The sequence below is a fragment of the Triticum aestivum genome, chromosome 4D (genome assembly GCF_018294505.1).
Source record: "Triticum aestivum cultivar Chinese Spring chromosome 4D, IWGSC CS RefSeq v2.1, whole genome shotgun sequence".
NCBI lineage: Eukaryota > Viridiplantae > Streptophyta > Magnoliopsida > Poales > Poaceae > Triticum > Triticum aestivum.
This window is the reverse complement of record NC_057805.1, coordinates 5,908,906-5,929,303: the sequence shown is the minus strand read 5'-3', so window position 1 is coordinate 5,929,303 and position 20,398 is coordinate 5,908,906. Positions and strand designations below refer to the sequence as shown.

The 20,398-nt window shown below is 44.5% G+C and overlaps 1 protein-coding gene and 1 long non-coding RNA gene across 2 annotated transcripts; one reads left to right on the top strand and one right to left on the bottom strand.

Moving 5' to 3' along the window:
- The first annotated feature begins 9,201 nt into the window (after nt 1-9,201).
- LOC123099340 (uncharacterized) lies at nt 9,202-12,394 on the top strand. The gene is made up of 5 exons (XR_006448147.1): nt 9,202-9,738; nt 9,892-9,923; nt 10,035-10,122; nt 10,305-10,707; nt 10,788-12,394. It is a non-coding gene; the product is annotated as an uncharacterized lncRNA (long non-coding RNA).
- Nucleotides 12,395-17,933: 5,539 nt separating this feature from the next.
- Nucleotides 17,934-20,151, bottom strand: LOC123095610 (protein VAPYRIN). Its single transcript, XM_044517136.1, has one exon. It carries the CDS (start codon nt 19,801-19,803, stop codon nt 18,145-18,147), a length of 1,659 nt encoding a protein of 552 aa, XP_044373071.1. The 5' UTR covers nt 19,804-20,151; the 3' UTR covers nt 17,934-18,144.
- Between the last annotated feature and the right edge of the window lie 247 nt (nt 20,152-20,398).

Sequence of the window (20,398 nt, the reverse complement as noted above, 5' to 3'; positions counted from 1 at the left end):
TAGTACCCATACATTATGAGCACATGCTCACTGGCTGAGATATTCTCCTCCATATTGTAGGCAAAATACTTGTCAGAGGTCTCATACCTCTCGACATGGGTATGAGTCTGAAATACCAATTTCAGCTCTTGGAACATCTCATATGCTTAGTGGCGTTCAAAACATTTTGAAGTCCCGGTTCTAAGCCGTAAAACATGGTGCACTAAACTATTAAGCAGTCATCATATCGAGCTTTCCAAACGTTCATAACGTCCGAATCTGCTCCTACAATAGGTCTATACCTAGCGGTGCATCAAGGACATAATTCTTCTATGCAGCAATGAGGATAATCCTCATATCACGGACCCAGTCCGTATTATTGCTACCATCATCTTTCAACTTAGTTTTCTCTAGGAACATATCAAAAATAGGGGAGCTATATCGTGAGCTATTGATCTACAAAATAGATATGCGAAACTATTAAGACTAAGTTCATGATAAATTTAAGTTCAATTAATCAAATTACTTATGAACTCCCACTTAAATTAACATCCCTCAAGTTATCTAAGTGATACATGATCCAAATCAACTAACCCATGTCCGATCATCACGTGAGATGGGGTGGTCATCAATGTTGAACATCTCTATGTTGATCATATCTACTATATGACTCACGTTCGACCTTTCGGTCTCCAGTGTTCCAAGACCATGTGTGTACATGCTAGGCTCGTCAAGTTTGAACCAAGCATTCTGCATGTGCAAAACTGTCTTACACCCGTTGTATGTGAACGTAGAGTCTATCATACCCGATCATCATGAGATGCTTCGAAACCACGAACTTTAGCAACAGTGCATACTCAGGGAGAAGACTTTTATCTTAAAATTTAGTGAAGGGATCATCTTATAATGCTACGCCATTCTAAGAAAAATAAGATGCATAAAGGATAAGCATCACATGCAATCTAAATATGTGACACTATATGGCCATCATCATCTTGTGCTTTTGATCTCCATCTCTAAAGTATCATCATGATCTCCATCGTCACCGGCTCAACACCTTGATCTCCATCGTTGCGTCGGGGTCGACTCGCCAACTATTGCTTCTACAACTATTGCTAACGCATAGCGATAAAGTAAAGCAATTACATGGCGCTTGCATTTCATACAATAAAGAGACAACCCAAAGGCTCCTGCCGGTTGTCGATATTACAAAACATGAGCATCTCATACGACAACGTATATCACATCACGTCTTGACCCTATCACATCACAACATGCCCTGCAAAAACAAGTCAGACGTCCTCTACTTTGTTGTTGCAAGTTTTACATGGCTGCTACGGGCTTCTAGCAAGAACCGTTCTTACCTACGGCAAAAACCACAATGATGATTTAACAAGTTTGATGTTTTAACCTTCTTTAAGGATCGCCCGCGGTCAAATTCGATTCAACTAAAGTAGGAGAAACAGACACCCGCCAGCCACCTTTATGCAAAACAAGTTGCATGTCTGTCGGTGGAACTGGTCTCATGTACATGGACATGTAAGGTTGGTCCGGGCCACTTCATCTTACAATACCACCGAATCAAAATAATACTTTGGCGGTAAGCAGTATGACCATCACCGCCCACAACTCTTTGTGTTCTACTCGCGCATATCATCTACGCATAGACCTGGCTCGGATGCCATCGTTGGGAAACGTTGCATGGAAAACAAAAAAAATTACGCACACGCAAGATCTATCCATGGAGATGCATAGCAATGAGAGGGGAGAGTGTGTCTACGTACCCTCGTAGACCATAAGTGGAAGCGTTTAGTAACGCGGTTGATGTAGTCGAACTTCTTCGCGATCCAACCAATCGAGTACCGAACGTACGACACCTCTTCAGCACACGTTTAGCTTGGTGACGTCCACACCTTCTTGATCCAGCAAGACGGCGAGGTAGTGGATGAGTTCCGGCAGCACGACGGCGTGGTGACGATGATGGTGATCCGCAGGGCTTCGCCTAAGCACTACGAAAATATGACCGATGGTGTAAACGGTGGAGGGGGCGCCGCACACGGCTAAGAGATTGTCGTGGTTATGTGTGGTGCCCCTCCCACATATATAAGGTGGGGGAGGGGAGAGGCCAAGGGGCACCCCAAGTAGGGCCAAATGCTACTTGGGGTCTTTCCCTAGCCGCGCCCCCTTACCATATTTGCCGGAGGGGGGGAGGAAAGGGGGGAGATGGAAGGAAGGGGGAGGCTGACTCCCCCCTTTCCTTCTCTCCCCAAGGGCTGTGGCCTAGGAGGGGTGCGCCAGCCCCTTGTGGGCTGGTGTGTTCCCCCCTTTGGCCCATATGGCCCATTAACCTCCCGGGGTGTCCGAAACCCCTTCCGGTGACCCGATTTCTACCCGGTACATCCCGAAACTCTTCCGGTGTCCAAATATCATCGTCCTATATATCAATCTTTACCTTCGGACCATTACGGAGCTCTTTGTCATGTCCATGATCTCATCCGGGACTCCAAACAACATTCGGTCACCAAATCATATGACTCATATAACACTATATCATCAACGAACGTTGAGCGTGTGGACCCTACGGGTTCGAGAACTATGTAGACATGACCGAGACACCTCTCCGGTCAATAACCAATAGCGGAACCTGTATGCCCATATTGGCTCCTACATATTCTACGAAGATCTTTATCGGTCGAACCTTATGACAACATACGTAATTCCCTTTGTCTGTCGATATGTTACTTGCCCGAGATTCGATCGTCGGTATCTCCATACCTAGTTCAATCTCGTTACCGACAAGTCTCTTTACTCGTTCCGTAATACATCATCTCGTAACTAACTCCTTAGTCACTTTGCTTGCAAGCTTATTGTGATGTGTATTACCGAGAGGGCCCAGAGATACCTCTCCGATACACGAAGTGACAAATCCTAATCTCGATCCATGCCAACTCAACAGACACCTTCGAAGATACCTGTAGAGCATCTTTATGATCACCCAGTTACGTTGTGATGTTTAATAGCACACAAGGTATTCCTCCGGTATCCGGGAGTTGCATGATCTCATAGTCGAAGGAATATGTATTTGACATTAAGAAAGCAATAGCAATAAACTGAACGATCATATGCTAAGCTAACGGATGGGTCTTGTCCATCACATCATTCTCCTAATGATGTGATCCCGTTATCAAATGACAACACATGTCTATGGTTAGGAAACCTTAACCATCTTTGATCAACGAGCTAGTCTAGTAGAGGCTCACTAGGGACACGGTATTTGTTTATGTATCCACACATGTATTTAAGTTTCCGGTCGATACAATTCTAGCATGAATAATAGACCTTTATCATGATTAAGAAAATATAATAATAACCATTTTATTATTGCCTCTAGGGCATATTTCCATCAAGCATATGCCTTATTATGGGCGCTCTGGCAATGTAGAAATGATTTGATTTTCGAGGGCAAAAACACCTCTCCTTTGCAGGTTATTTTCTGTTGTAAGCACTCACTTCGTACGTGGTCTAAGCTACACCGAACGGAGTATCAACCGCTATTCAAGGCGATGTGTACGCGGTTGGAGCGAGTAGCCAGGGAGGTCTTTAGCCAGCATAGGTGGCAGCATAATCTCCGGATCGGCGCACCCTTCGACATAGGCATACTGTCGGTCCTATATGATCCTACTATTGCTGATATTTCACCTTTCTTTTTTTATCTTTTTTCAGTTTGTTTTTGTTTGGCTATGTGCATCTTAATTATGCAGAGGTCGGATGATACTCATCATATTTTGTATCCGCTTGATGCTACAGTTTGAGTCACTAAAAATGCCCATTATCGAAAATCTCTGGTGCAACAATCAGTAGCGATTCATGAATGCATTACATTTGGAACCACAAACAAGAGTCTACAGCTATCCCCACGTCAATCTTAAAAAGTCCTTAGGCTTGTTATTATGGGGAGTAACTTAGACTAGTAACATGCATATATTAGTTTGTAGTGCAAAGTGTCAAAGAAGTAATATCATAATCCTCCATTCCATAATGTAGTGCGCATAAATTTTTTGTAAAGTCAAATTTAGCAAACTTTGACCAAGTTTATAAAGAATACTATTTATATGAACAATATCAAATATTTTAAATATAAAACTACATCTTATGGTGAATCTAGTGATATATGTTTGGCATTCTAGATGTAAACGTTTTTTCCATAAATTTTATCAAAGTTTGTGAGGTTTGAATTTTCAAAAAATCTATACGCACTACATTATGGAACGTAGCGAGTATATGGTTACATTTATTAGTTAGTTTGTAGACTCAACTTTTATTGGGAAACCTTATGTGATGGTAACATAATATATTACTCTAAACACCTCTCTCCTTATTAACTAGTTGCCACATGAGCAAACTTTTCTCGGGATGGGTTATAGTAGCTAAGTTACTTCCACTATGACTTAGAGCATGGTTGATAGTACAGTTAGACTAGCCACAGTGGGAGTAACTTCAGCAGTAACATCAAATCCAACTAAGCAAATTTGCTTATGTGGCAATGAGTTAATGAGGAGAGAGGTAGTTTGAGTAACTTGGCTAGTTACCGTAACATCACATGTCCCAATGCACTATGAGTCTATAACCTAATAAATGAAGCTTTGCATGCTACCACACTTATGTTACAATAATTAGATATAAAGATGTGCTACTTTATTAATACATGGTCCACCGCCCGCTCTCACATAGTGCCTAGGAGCACGTGCTGCAGCTGACTCTTATTTTGTAGCCGGCTCATCTACTCTCCCCTCAATGACAACAGAAAAAATAATATTTTAACTCTTATAATCTGTATTGTATTTGCTATTAGAGATGCGCAACAGATACTCCAACCTGGTGCGATTTACGCGACCAGGGACACAATTTACTCTTGTTATGTAATCAATCCACACTCCCTCTGTCTCGAAATGTGAAGTTTTGGTTTTGTCCAAAGTCAAATATTTTTAAGTTTGACTAAGTCTATAGAAAATTGTACTAATATCTACAACATCAAATTAGTCTCCTTACATTCATCATAAAGCATGTTTTCATACTATGTATGGTTGATGTTGCATAAGATGATATATTTGGTCGACCTTAAAGATGTTTGACTTAGGACAAACCGATGTCTTTCTAATATTTTGAAACAGAGGTAGTAGCTAAAATGTAGATCAAACTGTTGAAAATCATTTCTCTCTTCAGAAGAACGGCAGAAAAGACAAGAATGATGCATTGCAAGAAGTGTGGGTGCTTGATACGTACGCAGTTGAGGACACAATTAAGGTAGTAGTTGGCCCTGGCCTGGACACACATATATATGTACAATCTTAGCAAGAAGAGCAGAGACGCCCGCGGTTGAGGACACAATTAAGGTAGTAGTAGTAGTTATCCAATCGTTCGCACCCCCCCCCCCCCCCCCCCAACAATCTCGAGTACATGCGAACCAACCTGTAATTGGATGTTTAGGAGGATAGTGGTATCCCCAGCCTACCAGAGTTTAAGTTCCGATGCTTGCATTTATTCCTGGATTTATTTCAGGATTTCCGGCGATACGCTTTTAGTGGGAGGAGACGTTCTCGTCGACTACGAGGCGCCTACGGTGACTTCGTAAATCTCAAGACGATATACGGCTCATTCTCTCGGAGGCGCTCATAGGAGTAGGGTGTGCGTGTGTGCGTTCATCGAGGTGAGTGTATGCGCGTATATATATATATATAAGCGTTTGCGTCTGTACTGTGTTCAAAAACCAATCTCGAGTAGACACTACGTGTAATTATAACCGAATTATATATGTATTTTTTCTCGAAAAGGGGGGACTCCCCGGCCTCTGCATCAGAACGATGCATACGGCCAACTTTATAAATAAGCAAACAGGTTCAACAAGATCTTAAAGTCTCCAACGAAAGTAAAGAAAAGCTCATAAAGAGCCAAAAGGCCAATAACAAACTAGCCAAAAGAAGCCACAACCGGCTGGCATAAGAGAGATAGGTAAACTAATTGCCTATCCTATTACATGACCGCCATCCAAACCGGTTGAAGATATCCCGTGCTACCATCTCCCACCGGATAGATCCAGTAACCAAACGCTCCCTGGCCTCCATCGGAGTGAGTAGCGACCACGTACGGATCAACGCAGTGGCTCGGAAAATAACCTGCAAAAAATGAATATTTGTTGCTCTGTTAAAAACCAAATCATTTCTGCAGTTCCATACTGCCCATAATAAAGCACATGCTCCTACGCGGATGTGTCGTGCTGTTTCGGACTCTATCCCATTAAGCCACGTTCCAAATAACGTGTTGACAGATCTCGGAGGAGTAATATTAAAGGCAATATGGACCGTCCGCCATAAGACTTTTGCCAACGGGCACTCAAGAAAAAGGTGTTTGATGGTTTCATCCCGATCGCAGAAGTTACACCTAGTAGGTCCTGTCCAGTTACGCTTTACCAAGTTATCCTTGGTCAAGATTACTTGTTTATGTACAAACCACATAAACACTTTAATTTTCAAAAGAACTTTGACAACGCAAACATATTTGGAACTAGGAATGGAGCTTGAATTGATAACATCAAGATACATTGATTTGACTGTAAACTCTCCAGACCTAGTAAGCTTCCAGCGTAACTTATCGGGTTGTTGAGAAAGCTGAACCTCCATCAGCCTACTCACTAGATGGAGCCACTCTTCCCAACGATTACCGGCCAGCATCCTCCTGAACTGAATATTAAGGGGAGAGGATTGAAGTACCGTTGCAACAACCGCATCACGTCGTTGAACAATGCGATACAGAGACGGATATTGAAGCGCAAGGGGAGTCTCTCCGAGCCAAGTATCCTCCCAAAATTGTGTGGTAACACCAATACCTATAATAAACTTTGTCCTATTAAAAAAGGCCAATTTGACCCTCATAAGACCTTTCCAGAAGGGTGAGTCAGTCGGCCTCGTTGTTACCTGGGACAAAGTTTTAGATTGAAGATACTTGCTACGAAGGATCTGTGCCCAAGTAGCATCAGTCTCGATAGATAACTTCGACAGCCACTTGCTGAGAAGACATCTGTTCTTGACCTCGAGGTTCTCAATGCCAAGACCCCCTTGGTCTTTCGGTCGACAGATAATATCCCACTTGGCGAGTCTGTACTTTATTTTTAGTTCATCGCTCTGCCAGAGGAATCGGGATCGATAGAAGTCCAGTCTTTTCCTAACTACCACTGGGACCTCAAAGAACGATAAAAGAAACATAGGCATACTCGTGAGAACCGAATTAATCATAATTAATCGGCCTCCATAAGACATGAGCTTGCCCTTCTAGCAACTCAGTTTCTTTTCAAAGCGATCCTCGATACACTTCCATTTCCTGTTTGTCAGCTTACGATGGTGAATTGGTATACCTAAATACGTAAAAGGTAAAGACCCTAATTCGCATCCAAACAATTGCCTATAAGCCTCTTGTTCCTCATTGGCTCTACCAAAACAGAACAATTCGCTTTTATGAAAGTTAATCTTTAACCCGGTCAATTGTCCAAATAAGCACAACACCAGCTTCATATTTCTCGCTTTTGCCAAGTCATGCTCCATAAAGATGATCGTATCATCAGCGTACTGTAGGATAGACACACCTCCATCGACTAGGTGAGGCACCAATCCACCCACCTGACCAGCCTCCTTAGCCCTTCCTATCGGAATTGCCAACATATCAACTACGATGTTGAACAAGATAGGAGACATCGGATCCCCTTGTCTCAGGCCCTTATGTGTCTGGAAGTAGTGACCTATGTCGTCATTCACTTTAATTCCAACACTCCTTTTTTGCGTGAAAGATTCTACCTGGCGTCGCCAGGCTTCTTCGAAACCTTTCATATGCAAGGCCTGTTGAAGGAATGGCCATTTGACTTTATCGTACGCTTTCTCGAAATCCACCTTAAAAACAACTCCATCTAATTTTTTCGAATGAATTTCATGGAGCGTTTCATGAAGGACTACAACCCCTTCTAGGATGTTTCTGTCCGGCATGAAGGCAGTTTGGGAATGCTGCACCACAGAATGCGCAATCTGTGTGAGCCTATCAGTCCCCACCTTGGTGAAAATTTTGAAACTAACATTGAGAAGACAGATCGGCCTGAACTGCTCAATTCTCACAGCCTCTGTTTTCTTAGGAAGCAATGTTATTGTTCCAAAATTCAAGTGAAATAATTGAAGCTGCCCAGAGAAAGGATCATGGAACATCGGTAACAAATCCTCTTTAATAATATGCCAACACTTTTTATAGAATTCTGCCCGAAATCCATCCGGCCTTGGGGCCTTATTGTTTTTCATCTGTGTAATGGCATCAAACACCTCTTTCTCAGAAAACGGGGCTATCAAAATATCATTGCCATCAGCAGTGAGTTGAGGCACATCCTCAATCCTGGACTCATCCAGGGACACACAATTATCCTCCGGAGGCCCAAACAGCTGCTTGTAATACTCGGTAATGTATAATTTTAGGTTATCCTGTCCTACAGTCGTGCCTTCATCTTGTTCAAGCTGAAAAATTCTTTTCTTTCTGTGCTTGCCATTAGCAACCAAGTGAAAGAATTGAGTGTTCGCGTCCCCCTGGACAACTTTGCGAACCTTAGCTCGCAGCGCCCACTTTAATTCCTCTTCACGGAGAAGCTCTTTCAACCTCATCTCCGCTTCCAGTTTAGCATGCAGCTCCGTGGCTTGCAAAATTGTGGACTCGGCTTTTAATTCTAGGGACTGAATAAATGTAAGAAGCCTCTCCTTCTCGACCTTATATATCCCACTAAGATGCTTGGCCCACCCACGCAAGAAACTTCTCAAATGCCTTATCTTGTTCTGCCAGCGCTCAACCGAAGTTCTACCTCCTACATCCTTAGCCCATTCCCTGGCTACCAGATCTAAGAAGCCTTCCCGTTCAAACCATGCCAGTTCAAAAGAGAATTATCTATCTATCTATCTATACCTCTATATATATATATATATATATATATATATATATATATATATATATATATATATATATACCTACCTATACTAATTCGTCACTTCCTAAAAATTTCCACGTTAATTAGTAATTACTGGCCGTCCATCTTATGGGGCCGAGTTATAACGATGCAGATCGATCAATATAATCCATCTAAGAAAAAAAAACATAGCAATCTAAACAACCTCTCAAAAAGAAAAATCTACCGTGCTGCTATAGAACATCAGATCCATCTAAAAAACAACATATCTCTGTTGTAGAAAACCAATCTAGGCAACCTCTCAAATAAATAAAAAACAATCTACCGTGCTCATATAGAAAATCAGGATCGATCTTTCCCTAAAGAAGCCTCGCACAATATTTTTCTCCGTCTTCGAATCCCCTCCTTCTCTTCCACGACGTCCACCTCCGCTCGATCTTTTGCTATATATTCTAGGTAGAAGCCAGCGCAAAAGTGCCCTCCCTCACCCCGCTCGATGACTTGCTCCCTCCAGACTTGATGCGCTGGTACAATCTCGGCTGCAGACCCTGGCAGGAGATTGTTCTCCTGATATACTACGTAGTTTCCATCCGCATGGGAACGGCTCTGCCACATCGCAGGTAGATCAAAGGCACATCTCCCGTTTGGATGGCAAGCCCAAGTCAGCAGCCGCCACCTCTAGCGGATCATGTCACCGGCCTATGGGATACACTCCCTGCATGCAAATTGGTGGTTCATGGACGTATATATCCAAGAGGCGCTACAGAATCTCTTATGTATGTAACTTTTTCTGATTGGTTTGTTATTCTTCTGATAGGTCTAGAGAGCACGTTAATGTCTCTCCTCATCTTTTGCCTTCTAATTCGGATCTTGATATGTGTCCTCTTGGTTTCTTTACCCGTTCTCACTTGGGTGAGATACATCTGCAGAAGACGGATTGATATGCATGGAGGAACTACAAGTAGGTCGAACCAGTTTGATTAGAAGACCAATTAATTTATATCTGTTTCGGCTACCTGCCAAGGCCACACAAAACACAAACATTGATTTGATGTGTCCACGTGACCTGCAGGTTTGATCAGCACCGGACCATGTGTCATGCACAACGAGTCGCGGATTCAACATGTGCCCGGGACTGAACAAACAAGTACCAGCAGCAGGTCAGCATTGTGCGCTCGGCCGTACTTACGGGTAGTGTCAGCCATGACTTGAATTGTGATCTTCAGAATCAGCCAATTTAATTTTCGATAAATTCAGACTTAGCCAATAGACGGGCCTTTCAACCCGCCTGAACTTACATGATACAACTGATCTAGGGTGGTGTACACATGAGCGTTCACAGGACGCCCATGTTCTTGATTACGCAGATGTTCATTATCCTAATGGTGGTCTTTATACCCATGGAGACTGGACAAATTTCGAATGGCTGCAAGAGTTCGAGATCAACAAGGATGTCAGCCATATAAACCATGCCTAAATCGACCAAACCGGTAGCAGTGGCGGCTGTAATGAAGTCAGACATACCATGTTAGGCAAAAGTTTTCTGAATCCGTTTTAAATTTTATTAGTGTTAATATTGGTAGAATAATTAAGACTCAGGACAACATAGTAAGATACACCCTCACATCCTTCCAACATGCTGTTTTGATGTCTACCGAGAAAGAGGCAACAAGGACTAGGGATTAAATGATGTCTACCGCCGATTGAAAACATGTGAATGTGACATGGATTGACATGGAAATGAGGTATTAAAAATTCCGTTTTCTCATAATTGCAAACGGATGAGTGGGCTTTTCATTCCTGATTTTTTTAGTGGCTAATGTAGGGTGGAAGAAAAAACGAGAATGAGCATTATAGCCACATGGTTACTTGGTGGAGCATGGTCCTCAGACGAACATGGCTAACTGATGTTCGTGAGTACGCATGGTAAATGCCTTGAAAGTAAACAACATGGCAACAAGGTGATTGGATTTTCCATATCTTATGTCCGTGAGTTACCAACGACATTGAGACCAGATTTATTTCAATCTAAGAGGCAACATGCTCCAGATTATATCATTATTAATTATGTGCTAACACACAAGTTTCCTGTAGGGTATTATCTATTAAAGCTTTTTTTACAAAGTTGTCCAAATTCTCCGTGGCCTTAATTTTTATTTTGAAGGGAGATAGAACAAAGATTGATTCAGAATTTGTAACACAATTATAAATATGTTAATGTATACGTAAAATTATTTTTAGTAACATCTTTTAGAGACATAATATTCACACTGTGTATACACATTTACAAAAGTACGACATAAAGCAATTTTCATATTTGCTCTCTATTTTTTAGACATATAATCAAAATAGTTAATAGAAAGATCAAAAACTGCAGATTATAAGTCAAGTGAGAGCTCAGACCAAATTGTTTTATAGTGTACATTGAAATGGAAGACCAATGTGCTACAACATGACATGTATGCATTAAATATACAATTAATTATTATTTTCAATGTTGCAAATTACCAGCCCTAAAAAATTATGCATTCAATTGTTATATGTATGGATGCCAAATATAGGGCATGTCTCAAATAACTATGTTCGAAGACATGCATTCCAATGGCACATGTTGGAATAACAAACACATTCTAACAATTCAATTGGCATAGATAAAGCAATAACATACAGTGCGTAATGCATAAAAAATTACAAGACAACAGAGAGATGAGAATTAAAAAACATAGTTACAGTCCACACATATATCATTTAATCAAGGTGACTATTGTTGGAAATATTCTGTACAAAATAAAAGAGTATAACTCCATACCTCAAAGACATATTTATGAAGTTTTTTCTCTATTTCTTACTAGCCCGTGCGAATGCACGGGTAGACGACTAGTGTATATAATCGCCGTAGTTCCTTAATCATCGCATCGCCAAGGCCAAAATCTGACTGTATAACGAAGCCCAGTAAACAAGCCCATGTTAAGGTCAATTAGGCCATCGTGGGTTCTCAAAGTCTGGAAGTTACGTCATGGAGAGTCTAACCATGGCGCCGCCAGGATCTATAGCTTCCGTCTGCACATCACGCAAGAATCGATCTAATTGATTCTTGCTTGCGGCCGCCGCCGCCGTGCTTGCCTAAGGCACCATACCACTATGTATTATGTCTTCGTGCTAATTAACTGCTAAGCAGGCTGCTGATCATGGCGACGTGCTGTGGCATGGAGTCCGCCGATCCCCACATCTACGTCTCAAGGTACAGTGGTACACCCGTATATACTGGCAATGGTGTTCTAACGGATGATGTCCTACTAGTATATATATAATTCCTATGGACTGCAATATACTAGTATGTACAATGGAATCATCAGATGCCTTTCTTTTAATTTTGTTTGATGTGGTTTTGTGATTATAACCTACAGCACTTCTCTTCTTCTACAGATGTAAATGTACGAGCTAGTCTAATTTTGCATAAAATAAGGTGCAATGCATACTAAGCTATGCCCTTGTTTAACTTTGTTTAAGTTGTTGGTAAACCATAGAGCTAATTTCCATCCAATAGAATGTATCATTTTTATATTTGCAAACATATATTATTTTGCTTTGATGTCAATGTTAGATTAAGACTTTATGTAACGGGGCAATACGGGACGAACGTGCATATAACTAGTTAGGGTCTTGTGGCGCAACCGGCTCCACATCTTTTGACTTCCTACATATGCATAGCATGAATACTGACATTGCATGAACATAGGGACACCCTGTGATTTACACCAACGGGTCTATTTTTTTTGTCTCATTATTTTCTTCGTCCCCCTCATACTAAAATCCTGGCTCCGCCCCCGAAGAAGAGCATGCACAACTATAGTTTAAACTGACATTACAATGATTAGGATGGAAGATTACACAATAGAGACGTGTACATCCATGTGCAGATTGATTTAAGCAGCCTTTCCCGTACTTATTAGCTATGATGCTCACTTGCTCAGCATGGCCTGGTACGGCTAGCTCGTACCATGCTGCCATTGGCAGTGAATTAAGCAGGCAGCTGCATCCACCATGTGGTTAACAGCTGAAAGCCATATCATATTGGACTATAGGAGTAGCGTATCGCGACAGCCGAAGACGGACTAGCTCCATATGTATTTATGTCAGGGCAGCTTACTTGGTGATCTCAACGTCACTGACTGATTCTGTGTTGATGGTGTGCAGCTACTTAATTAGGAGGTATGAAGCATAGCTTAGTTTGCATAACCAGTTGGTTAGTGAATGTGCTGAACATCAATTGCCGCGTCTAACTGGTCAGCCGTTAAAGATAGTACCCTGATTCGCATTGACTTACAACTTACTCTTTCTCTTGACGGTCCTTTAGGTATTCTTAATTTGCCATGTTGTTGAACTTGAGAGTTCTCTTTTTAATGGTTGACTTGGAGGTTGAGCATATGTAGAACAGCAAGCAGTTGCATGATGATGTGTTTAACTTTAATTTCAAGCAAAGCAGCAAATGCAGTAAGCAGTTCTTTTAAGGATCCAGCAATTGCTTGGTTTTTCATTGATAATCAGGTAGAATAGAATTTTACATGGAAATGCAGTAAGCATTATCTGTACAGCAACATGCACTTCATCAAAATGTTGGCAAAATCTTTAGCCTCGCAAGGGAATCGTGTGATCAAGTTTATTACCACTATACAATGAGCTTCACATGGATGGCTACTAGCTTTACCATTCTTCCGAACGTACAAACTGAACTCTTTTTGTCTTACCTAGGACACACATCCCCACTGCAAACACCCAAATGCCCAAATACTCAGCCAACTAAAGCTATATCCCGATGGTTTCTGGACCTAGACATCATTATCTGCTTACCTAGTCGTCTGCAATTGGTTAAACCATCCGATATCTTCCTCGACAAAGAAAGATACTAATCTGAAAAGGATGCTCGGACCAGTTCATCGGAAATCTTGTCCCTAATCCGGCTCACGAGATTTTGGTTTTTACATGTCTGTGATTTGGGAAGGAGATATGTTTGCGATTTAGAAAGGAGATTATTTAGGAAGAAGATGTTTGTGAGAGAAGAACATTGAGAAAAGAGATGTGCATTTTATTTAGGAAAAGAGATATATATATATATATGCAGGGATGATGTATCAACCATGACGACGACGCACAAACTTCCCTTTATAATAGTAAAAAAGATGTGCAGATGTTTTTCATATTCTCAAACTGTAGGGACCTAAAATATCCCTGTTTACAATGTTGCCCTAAGTTAAATAGGACTAATAGACTAACTTACACATCACATCGGGTACGTTGACCTTTGTTGCGCACAGCCGGATCTAGACATTTCACACTCCGACACATCACATTTGAACACAAGTTAGATGTATGGCAGACTACTTCCCGAGAGAAAAAGCGACGTGATACTTGAATAATATCCACCAAGCATACTAAACAAAGCACTTTATCATGCATGTCACGCCTAGGCAACAAAATCATGCGTTCCTTGTTACTTGTCTAAGCTCTAGTGCAACAGTCGATAGCCGTTGACGAATGCATTACATTTGGAAGCACAAACAAGAGTCTGTGTGTGAGAACGACCATGCTGATGAGGTGGCACATCAGACTGTGAAGTTTAGTTTTGATAATAGGTCAGAGGGTATTGTTTGTAATAGTTTTCTGCCGTGCGTGGCGAATGCTATTAGGAATTGTAATGTCATTTTAATAAATTAATAGTATATGGGAGGTGTTTTAATTAAAAAACATGCTGATGAGTTTCCCTCCAACTTACCTGCAGATGTGCAACAGACACTCCAAATTAATGTGGTATTCACACTATAATGAAATTTGGGCGACCATTAATGGCTAAGGCGTAGACCAAACCGGTGAAAATCGTTTCAACCCCCTTGGAAGAAAGACAACAGGCCAAACCGCTGTTGTCTCGATTGACTCAAAGTGCGCCTGGTACGCAGCCAATCGAGGACACAAATAAGGTAGCTGGAAGCACACATACGAGCTTAGCAAAGCAAGAAGAGCTCTATAGCACACGCACAGCTATAGCTTGATGAACTGACATTACAATGATTGGGATCGAAGATTACACAATAGCGACGTGTACATCCATGCGCTGATTGAGTAATCAGCCTTTCCCCCACTTAGCTGTGATGCTCACTTGACTTGCTCGGCATGGCCTGGTACGGCTAGCTTGTACCAAGCTGCCATTAGCAGCCAGTTAAGCATCGACCAGGTGGTTAACAGCTGAATGAAAGCCATATATCATATCATACAGGAGTATATGCGTCTCACTAGTCATCTAGTACGGATATACGGACATGACAGTGTCGCCTATCGCGACAGCGAAAGGTGAGCAGAAGAAGAAGGAACTCTAGTGCTGGCTCCATATGTCTGAATGTCAGGGCAGCTTGGTTGGTGATCTCAATCAACATCACTGACTGATTCAGTCAGTGTTGATGGTGTGCAACTGCTTAATCAGGAGGCATGAAGCATAGTTTAGTTTTGCATAACCAGTTTGTTCTAGGCATCATTTCCCGTGTCTAACTAACCGGTCATTCTTTCAAGATGGTAGCCTGATTCTTATTCACTCGCAAACACTGATTCAGTCTTTCTCTTGACAGTCCTTTAGTTCTTCTTGTTAATTTGCCATGTTGTTGAACTTGAGGGTTATGTTGGCTGTCATTCTAGAAGGTTCACTTGGAGATTGATTTAGCATATGTATGTACAACAGCAAACAAGCAGTTGCGCGATGATGATGTGTTTAGTTAAGGTTAAGCAAAGCAGTAAATGCAGCAAGCATTGGCTGCACTGCAACTTGCACTTGATCAGGAATGTTGGCAACACTGGTTTGTTTGTTTGTTTGTTTAAAAAAGAAAGGGAGAACACCCCGGCCTCTGCATCATGCGATGCTGATAACACTGATGACGTGCCGAGTTCTTATCTGCTATGGAGAAATCTTTAACCTCGCAAGAGAATCGCGTGATAGAGTTTATTATCACCACACACAATCAACTTGTCATGGATGGCTACTAGTTCTATATATCATTCTTCCTAACGTACAAACTGAGCTCTTGGTATCTTGCTTGAGATGCCCATTCCCTTTGCAAACGCCCAAATGCTCAATCTATTGAGGCCAAACTCGGATGGTTCTCTTTATGGACAAAGCCAAACTTATCTGCTTACCCAGTCCTCTGCAATTGGTTAAGCCATCAGATAACTTTCTCCACAAAGAAAGAAAGATACTACTGACCTGAAAATGATGTGTGGACCAATTCATTGGTACAGTAACTCTGGCCCCTGATTAGGCTCAGAAGGAAGAGCAAAAACCATTACTACTTACTAGCAAACGGAATGCCAGACAGTGTGCTATCCCAGTAAGATAAGTGATGTGTCTAAACGGTGACAAGCACAAAACATTCTACTTACCTTGCAAAAATTAAGATCAGGGCAAGGATGGCCAGATAAACATGACTTCTTCCTCCCCATTGTAAAATCCAAGCTCCTGGTTGGCACTTGAAGAAGGGCCCATAAAACAAATCCACCTGCCTTGTAAATGCAGCAATGAGGGAGGATGCAACCAAAGCAATTTACAGCACCGGATCATCATAATTTCCACAAGGACCGACTGTTATTTTAAACTAATTAAAAGCCGGTGAGGCTAGCAATGTGTCGAGTAATTATTTGGTAATTAGTCCGGAGCGATAAGTAAACGGCAGGCCATTTCGATTTGTTTGTCCGTTTGGTTGGAGGGTGGTTAGTTAATATGACAAATGCAAGAATTCTGATCAAGACATTGTGCTGTCCTATACGGAAGGTTTCATGGAGAGGTGGCGCATTTTTTGTCATTGTCGTGCCATTTTCTTAGATGCATAGGCAAGACAGTCCAAGAAAATGTGGTATTACCCTGCCATTCCAAGTAAATTTGCATGCGCCACCTCTAAACATTCAAATAATCATTTGTTTTGTGTGCCCGTACCACACATGGAGCGACAGGGGGCGGTCAATATCTTCCATGCTAAGCGGGTTACTCTCATGATGGGTGTTTATTCGCTTGTCATTGCAAGAGAGAGGCTGATAATTGGGATTCCCAGTCCTATGATCAAAATGAAAAAAATATAATGAAACAAACTCTCGTAAAAGATAATATGGTGACCACCTTGCAATAAAGAGTACTTTGATGTAAAAAAATGCCCTTCCCTCGGCTAAAAAGAAACTACTCTTCCCAGAGCACATGGCACACCACGTCTTCTGCACCCTGCTGCCGCCCCCGCCGCTCCACCTCTGGTAACTAATCACATCATTTGTCACACAAACATCTAGCTTTATGACAACTCAAGAGGAAATCCTAGTTCACTTTGTCGTGGGCTTTTTCAAAATCCAATTTCAAAATGGTCTCAACTTGTTCTTTCACACGTGTGTGGTACAAATTTTCATGCAAGGACAAAAAACCATCCATGATGTTCATGTTTTTGATTAAAAAACACTTCATCAATAGTAAAAAGCTTGTCAGCATAGGGATCAAGTCTAAGGTTCAGAGTTTTAGTAATCCACTTACAAATGCATCTAAAAAAAGTGGGTCCATATTGTTGAATCTTATCAGCTCCAAAAAAATTAGGTAAGAATGCTATCACACCATAGTTCAACCTATGAACAATCAAAATTCCAGAATGGAAGCAATTAGATACATGTGTAATGTCAAGCTTGACAATGTTACCAACTAGCTTGATAATTCAGTGGGGGGTATTATATGGGCCAGGAGCCCTGATTGACAGTTAGCAATCACATTAGTTTCTTGATTGTTCGTCGTGAGTACCTAAATCGATCTTGAGGTCTAGATGCACTTACATATCTCGTAAATTGTCAATTTTGAGAATCAAATATTATCCAAGTTGTATGTACAAATTGTCTCCATTAGCAGAGAAGAAAGTAGGAAAAACATGATCCAAAGAGAAACCAGAGTTCAAAACATGATCCATAGTACAACTAAAGACAAGCATCATCTTATTGCAACATGCGAGCAATGAAACCTTTGAACAATTCCATTTATACAAAGTGTATACATTACACTAGAGTACCACGGTAAAAACACATCGGTGCCTTGAAAACAAATTAAAAAACCTCCCATGCATTTTCTCTCGACGGGCCATTTCATTTTTTCAACCAAAACCCCCAAAGTTTACCAACCGCTAGTGGGACCACCCGACGGTGACCGTGGCGGCTTCGTACCCCTCCTTCCCGCCACCGAACCGTATGGCGCCACTGCTTCCCTTCCTCCCCCTCCGTCGCCTGTCCATGCTCCCGCCCTTGGCCACCGCCGGCGCCGCCTTCTCACCGGCGCCCTTCCGCCCGACCCCGCCGGCCTTCTCCAGCAGCCGCACCACCTTGGCCTTGCCCGTGACCGCCGCGGAGGCTGCGGCCGTCCTCCCCTTCGTCGTCGCTGCCCTGGCGTTGGCCCCGGCCTTTAGGAGGATGTCCACCACGTCCGAGCGCCCCGCCTCGGCGGCGCAGTGCAGCGCCGTGTAGCCCTCGGCGTCGCACGCCTCCAAGTCGACGCCCCGCTCGATGAGGTCGCGAACCGCGTCGGCGCGCCCCTTGAACGCGGCGCGCATCAGCGGCGTCCACCCGTGCGCGTCCCGCCCTTCCACGGACGCGCCGCCGTCCGCGGCCCGACGGACGGCCCGGGCCTCGCCCTTGCGCGCGGCCGCCAGGATCGCCTCGCCGAGCCCTAGGAAGTCCATGATCCGCCCGGTGTGGCCCTCCTCGGCCGCGGTCTCGTAGGCCGTCTTCCCTTTCGCGTCGCGCACCGAGGCCGTGCCGGCCACGCCGTGCGCCAGGATCAGGCGGGCCACGGCCTCGTCGCCCCGCCTCGCCGCGGCGTGGAGGGCGGTGCCGCCATCCGTGCCGCACCTCGCGTCGGCCCTCGCGCCGGCCGCCAGGAGCGCCTTCACCGCTTCCCGCCGGCCACCCTCCGCCGCCAGCCGCAGTGGGGTCTTGCCCTCCCTCCCTGCCGCGTCGATGGACGTGAAGGAACCGGAGAAGGAAGCTGAGGAGGAGGAGCCGGGAGAAGCAGGCGCGGGCTTTCCAAGAAGCAGCTTCAAGACATCGTCGTGTCCCGCCGCGGCGGCCACGTGGAGCGCGTCGGAGCCGGCGTGCTTGGCTCCGTTGGCGAGGAGGAGCTCCGCGATGAGGCACTCGCCGGACGCCGCTGCGATCTCGAGGGGTGTCCGTCCGCGGCTGGGCTTGTCGGCGTCGGCGCCGTACTCGAGGAGCACCTGCACGATGTCCGCGCGGCCGAGGCCCACCGCGAGGTCGAGCAGCGTGCTCCCGGACTCGTCGGCGGCGTCCGCGGCGCGCCACGCGGGGTCGCTGCGGTCGAGCACCTCCCTGAGCGCCTCCACGGCCCCGGTGGCGACGAGGCGCGCCGCGACCTCGGCGCCCACGAAGGACGCCCGGATGCCGCTGTCGACAAACACCTGCTTCTTCCTCGCGGAGAACCACTCAGGGTTCACCGAGTCGAGCGCGGAGACGGGCTCCCTGACAGAGGCGCCGGGCGCCACCACGCTGTGCAGCAGGAAGGCGTCCTCCCCGCGGCTGCCTCCCCCGCCGGGCCCGTCGGGCGCCTCGGAGGCCATGTAGAGCACCTCAACGGTGACCGCGGCGAGCGGCGCCAGGATCCCAGTGTGCGGGCGCACGGCGAAGCGGCCCCTGACGGCCGGCTGCAGGCGGAAGGCGACGGGCATGGTGTGCATGGCGTTGCGCAGCGTGAGCTCCCCCCTGGCCGGCCGCCCCGGCTCCACCCGCACCACCACCTCGTTCGTCGGCTCCGGGATCACCAGCCGGTCCATCTCGACCCCTTCACGCGCTCTCCTCGCTTGCTGCCGTAGATAGAGCTACCAGCTAGCAGCAGGCTAGTGCAGCGGCAATGGCGAGTTGTTGGTGGAGCTTGTGGTGGGGGAAGAAGACATCAAAGGGAGTGAGAGCAGTGGAGGGGCGTTATGTAGGAGCCAAGGACGGCCGGCGCGGCGTGGAGGCGTGCCACATGGCCGGTGTAAACAACAAGGCGGACTTGTTCTATATGCTGGCCGCCTTGGCCTCGGGCATGCGCCATTGTTTTGTTTAATGGAGGTGGAGTTTGGTCCGTATGGGCAATGTAGATGGAGATGGGGAGGGTCCGAGGCCGGAGCGTAGCGGCGGAAACTTCCCGGCTGCCTTGCCCGTCGCGGTCTGCCGCTCGTCATTGTAGGCCATCCATAAACTAATGATATGAACAAAGCAGATGTGATTGGCTGGTGAAAATTATCAGTTTTCCGAATAATTTTATAGTGCGGCAGGTGGAAGTTTGACAGCAGAAACAGTTAAATTTCATGTGAGATGAGCTATCTAGCGTGTCACATTTGGAATATATATTTTTTAACGTAATACGGACGCAAGCGCTAATAT

Excerpts from the sequence above, each read along its gene's own strand:
- LOC123095610 (XM_044517136.1), bottom strand. The coding sequence starts at position 19,803 with ATGGACCGGCTGGTGATCCCGGAGCCGACGAACGAGGTGGTGGTGCGG.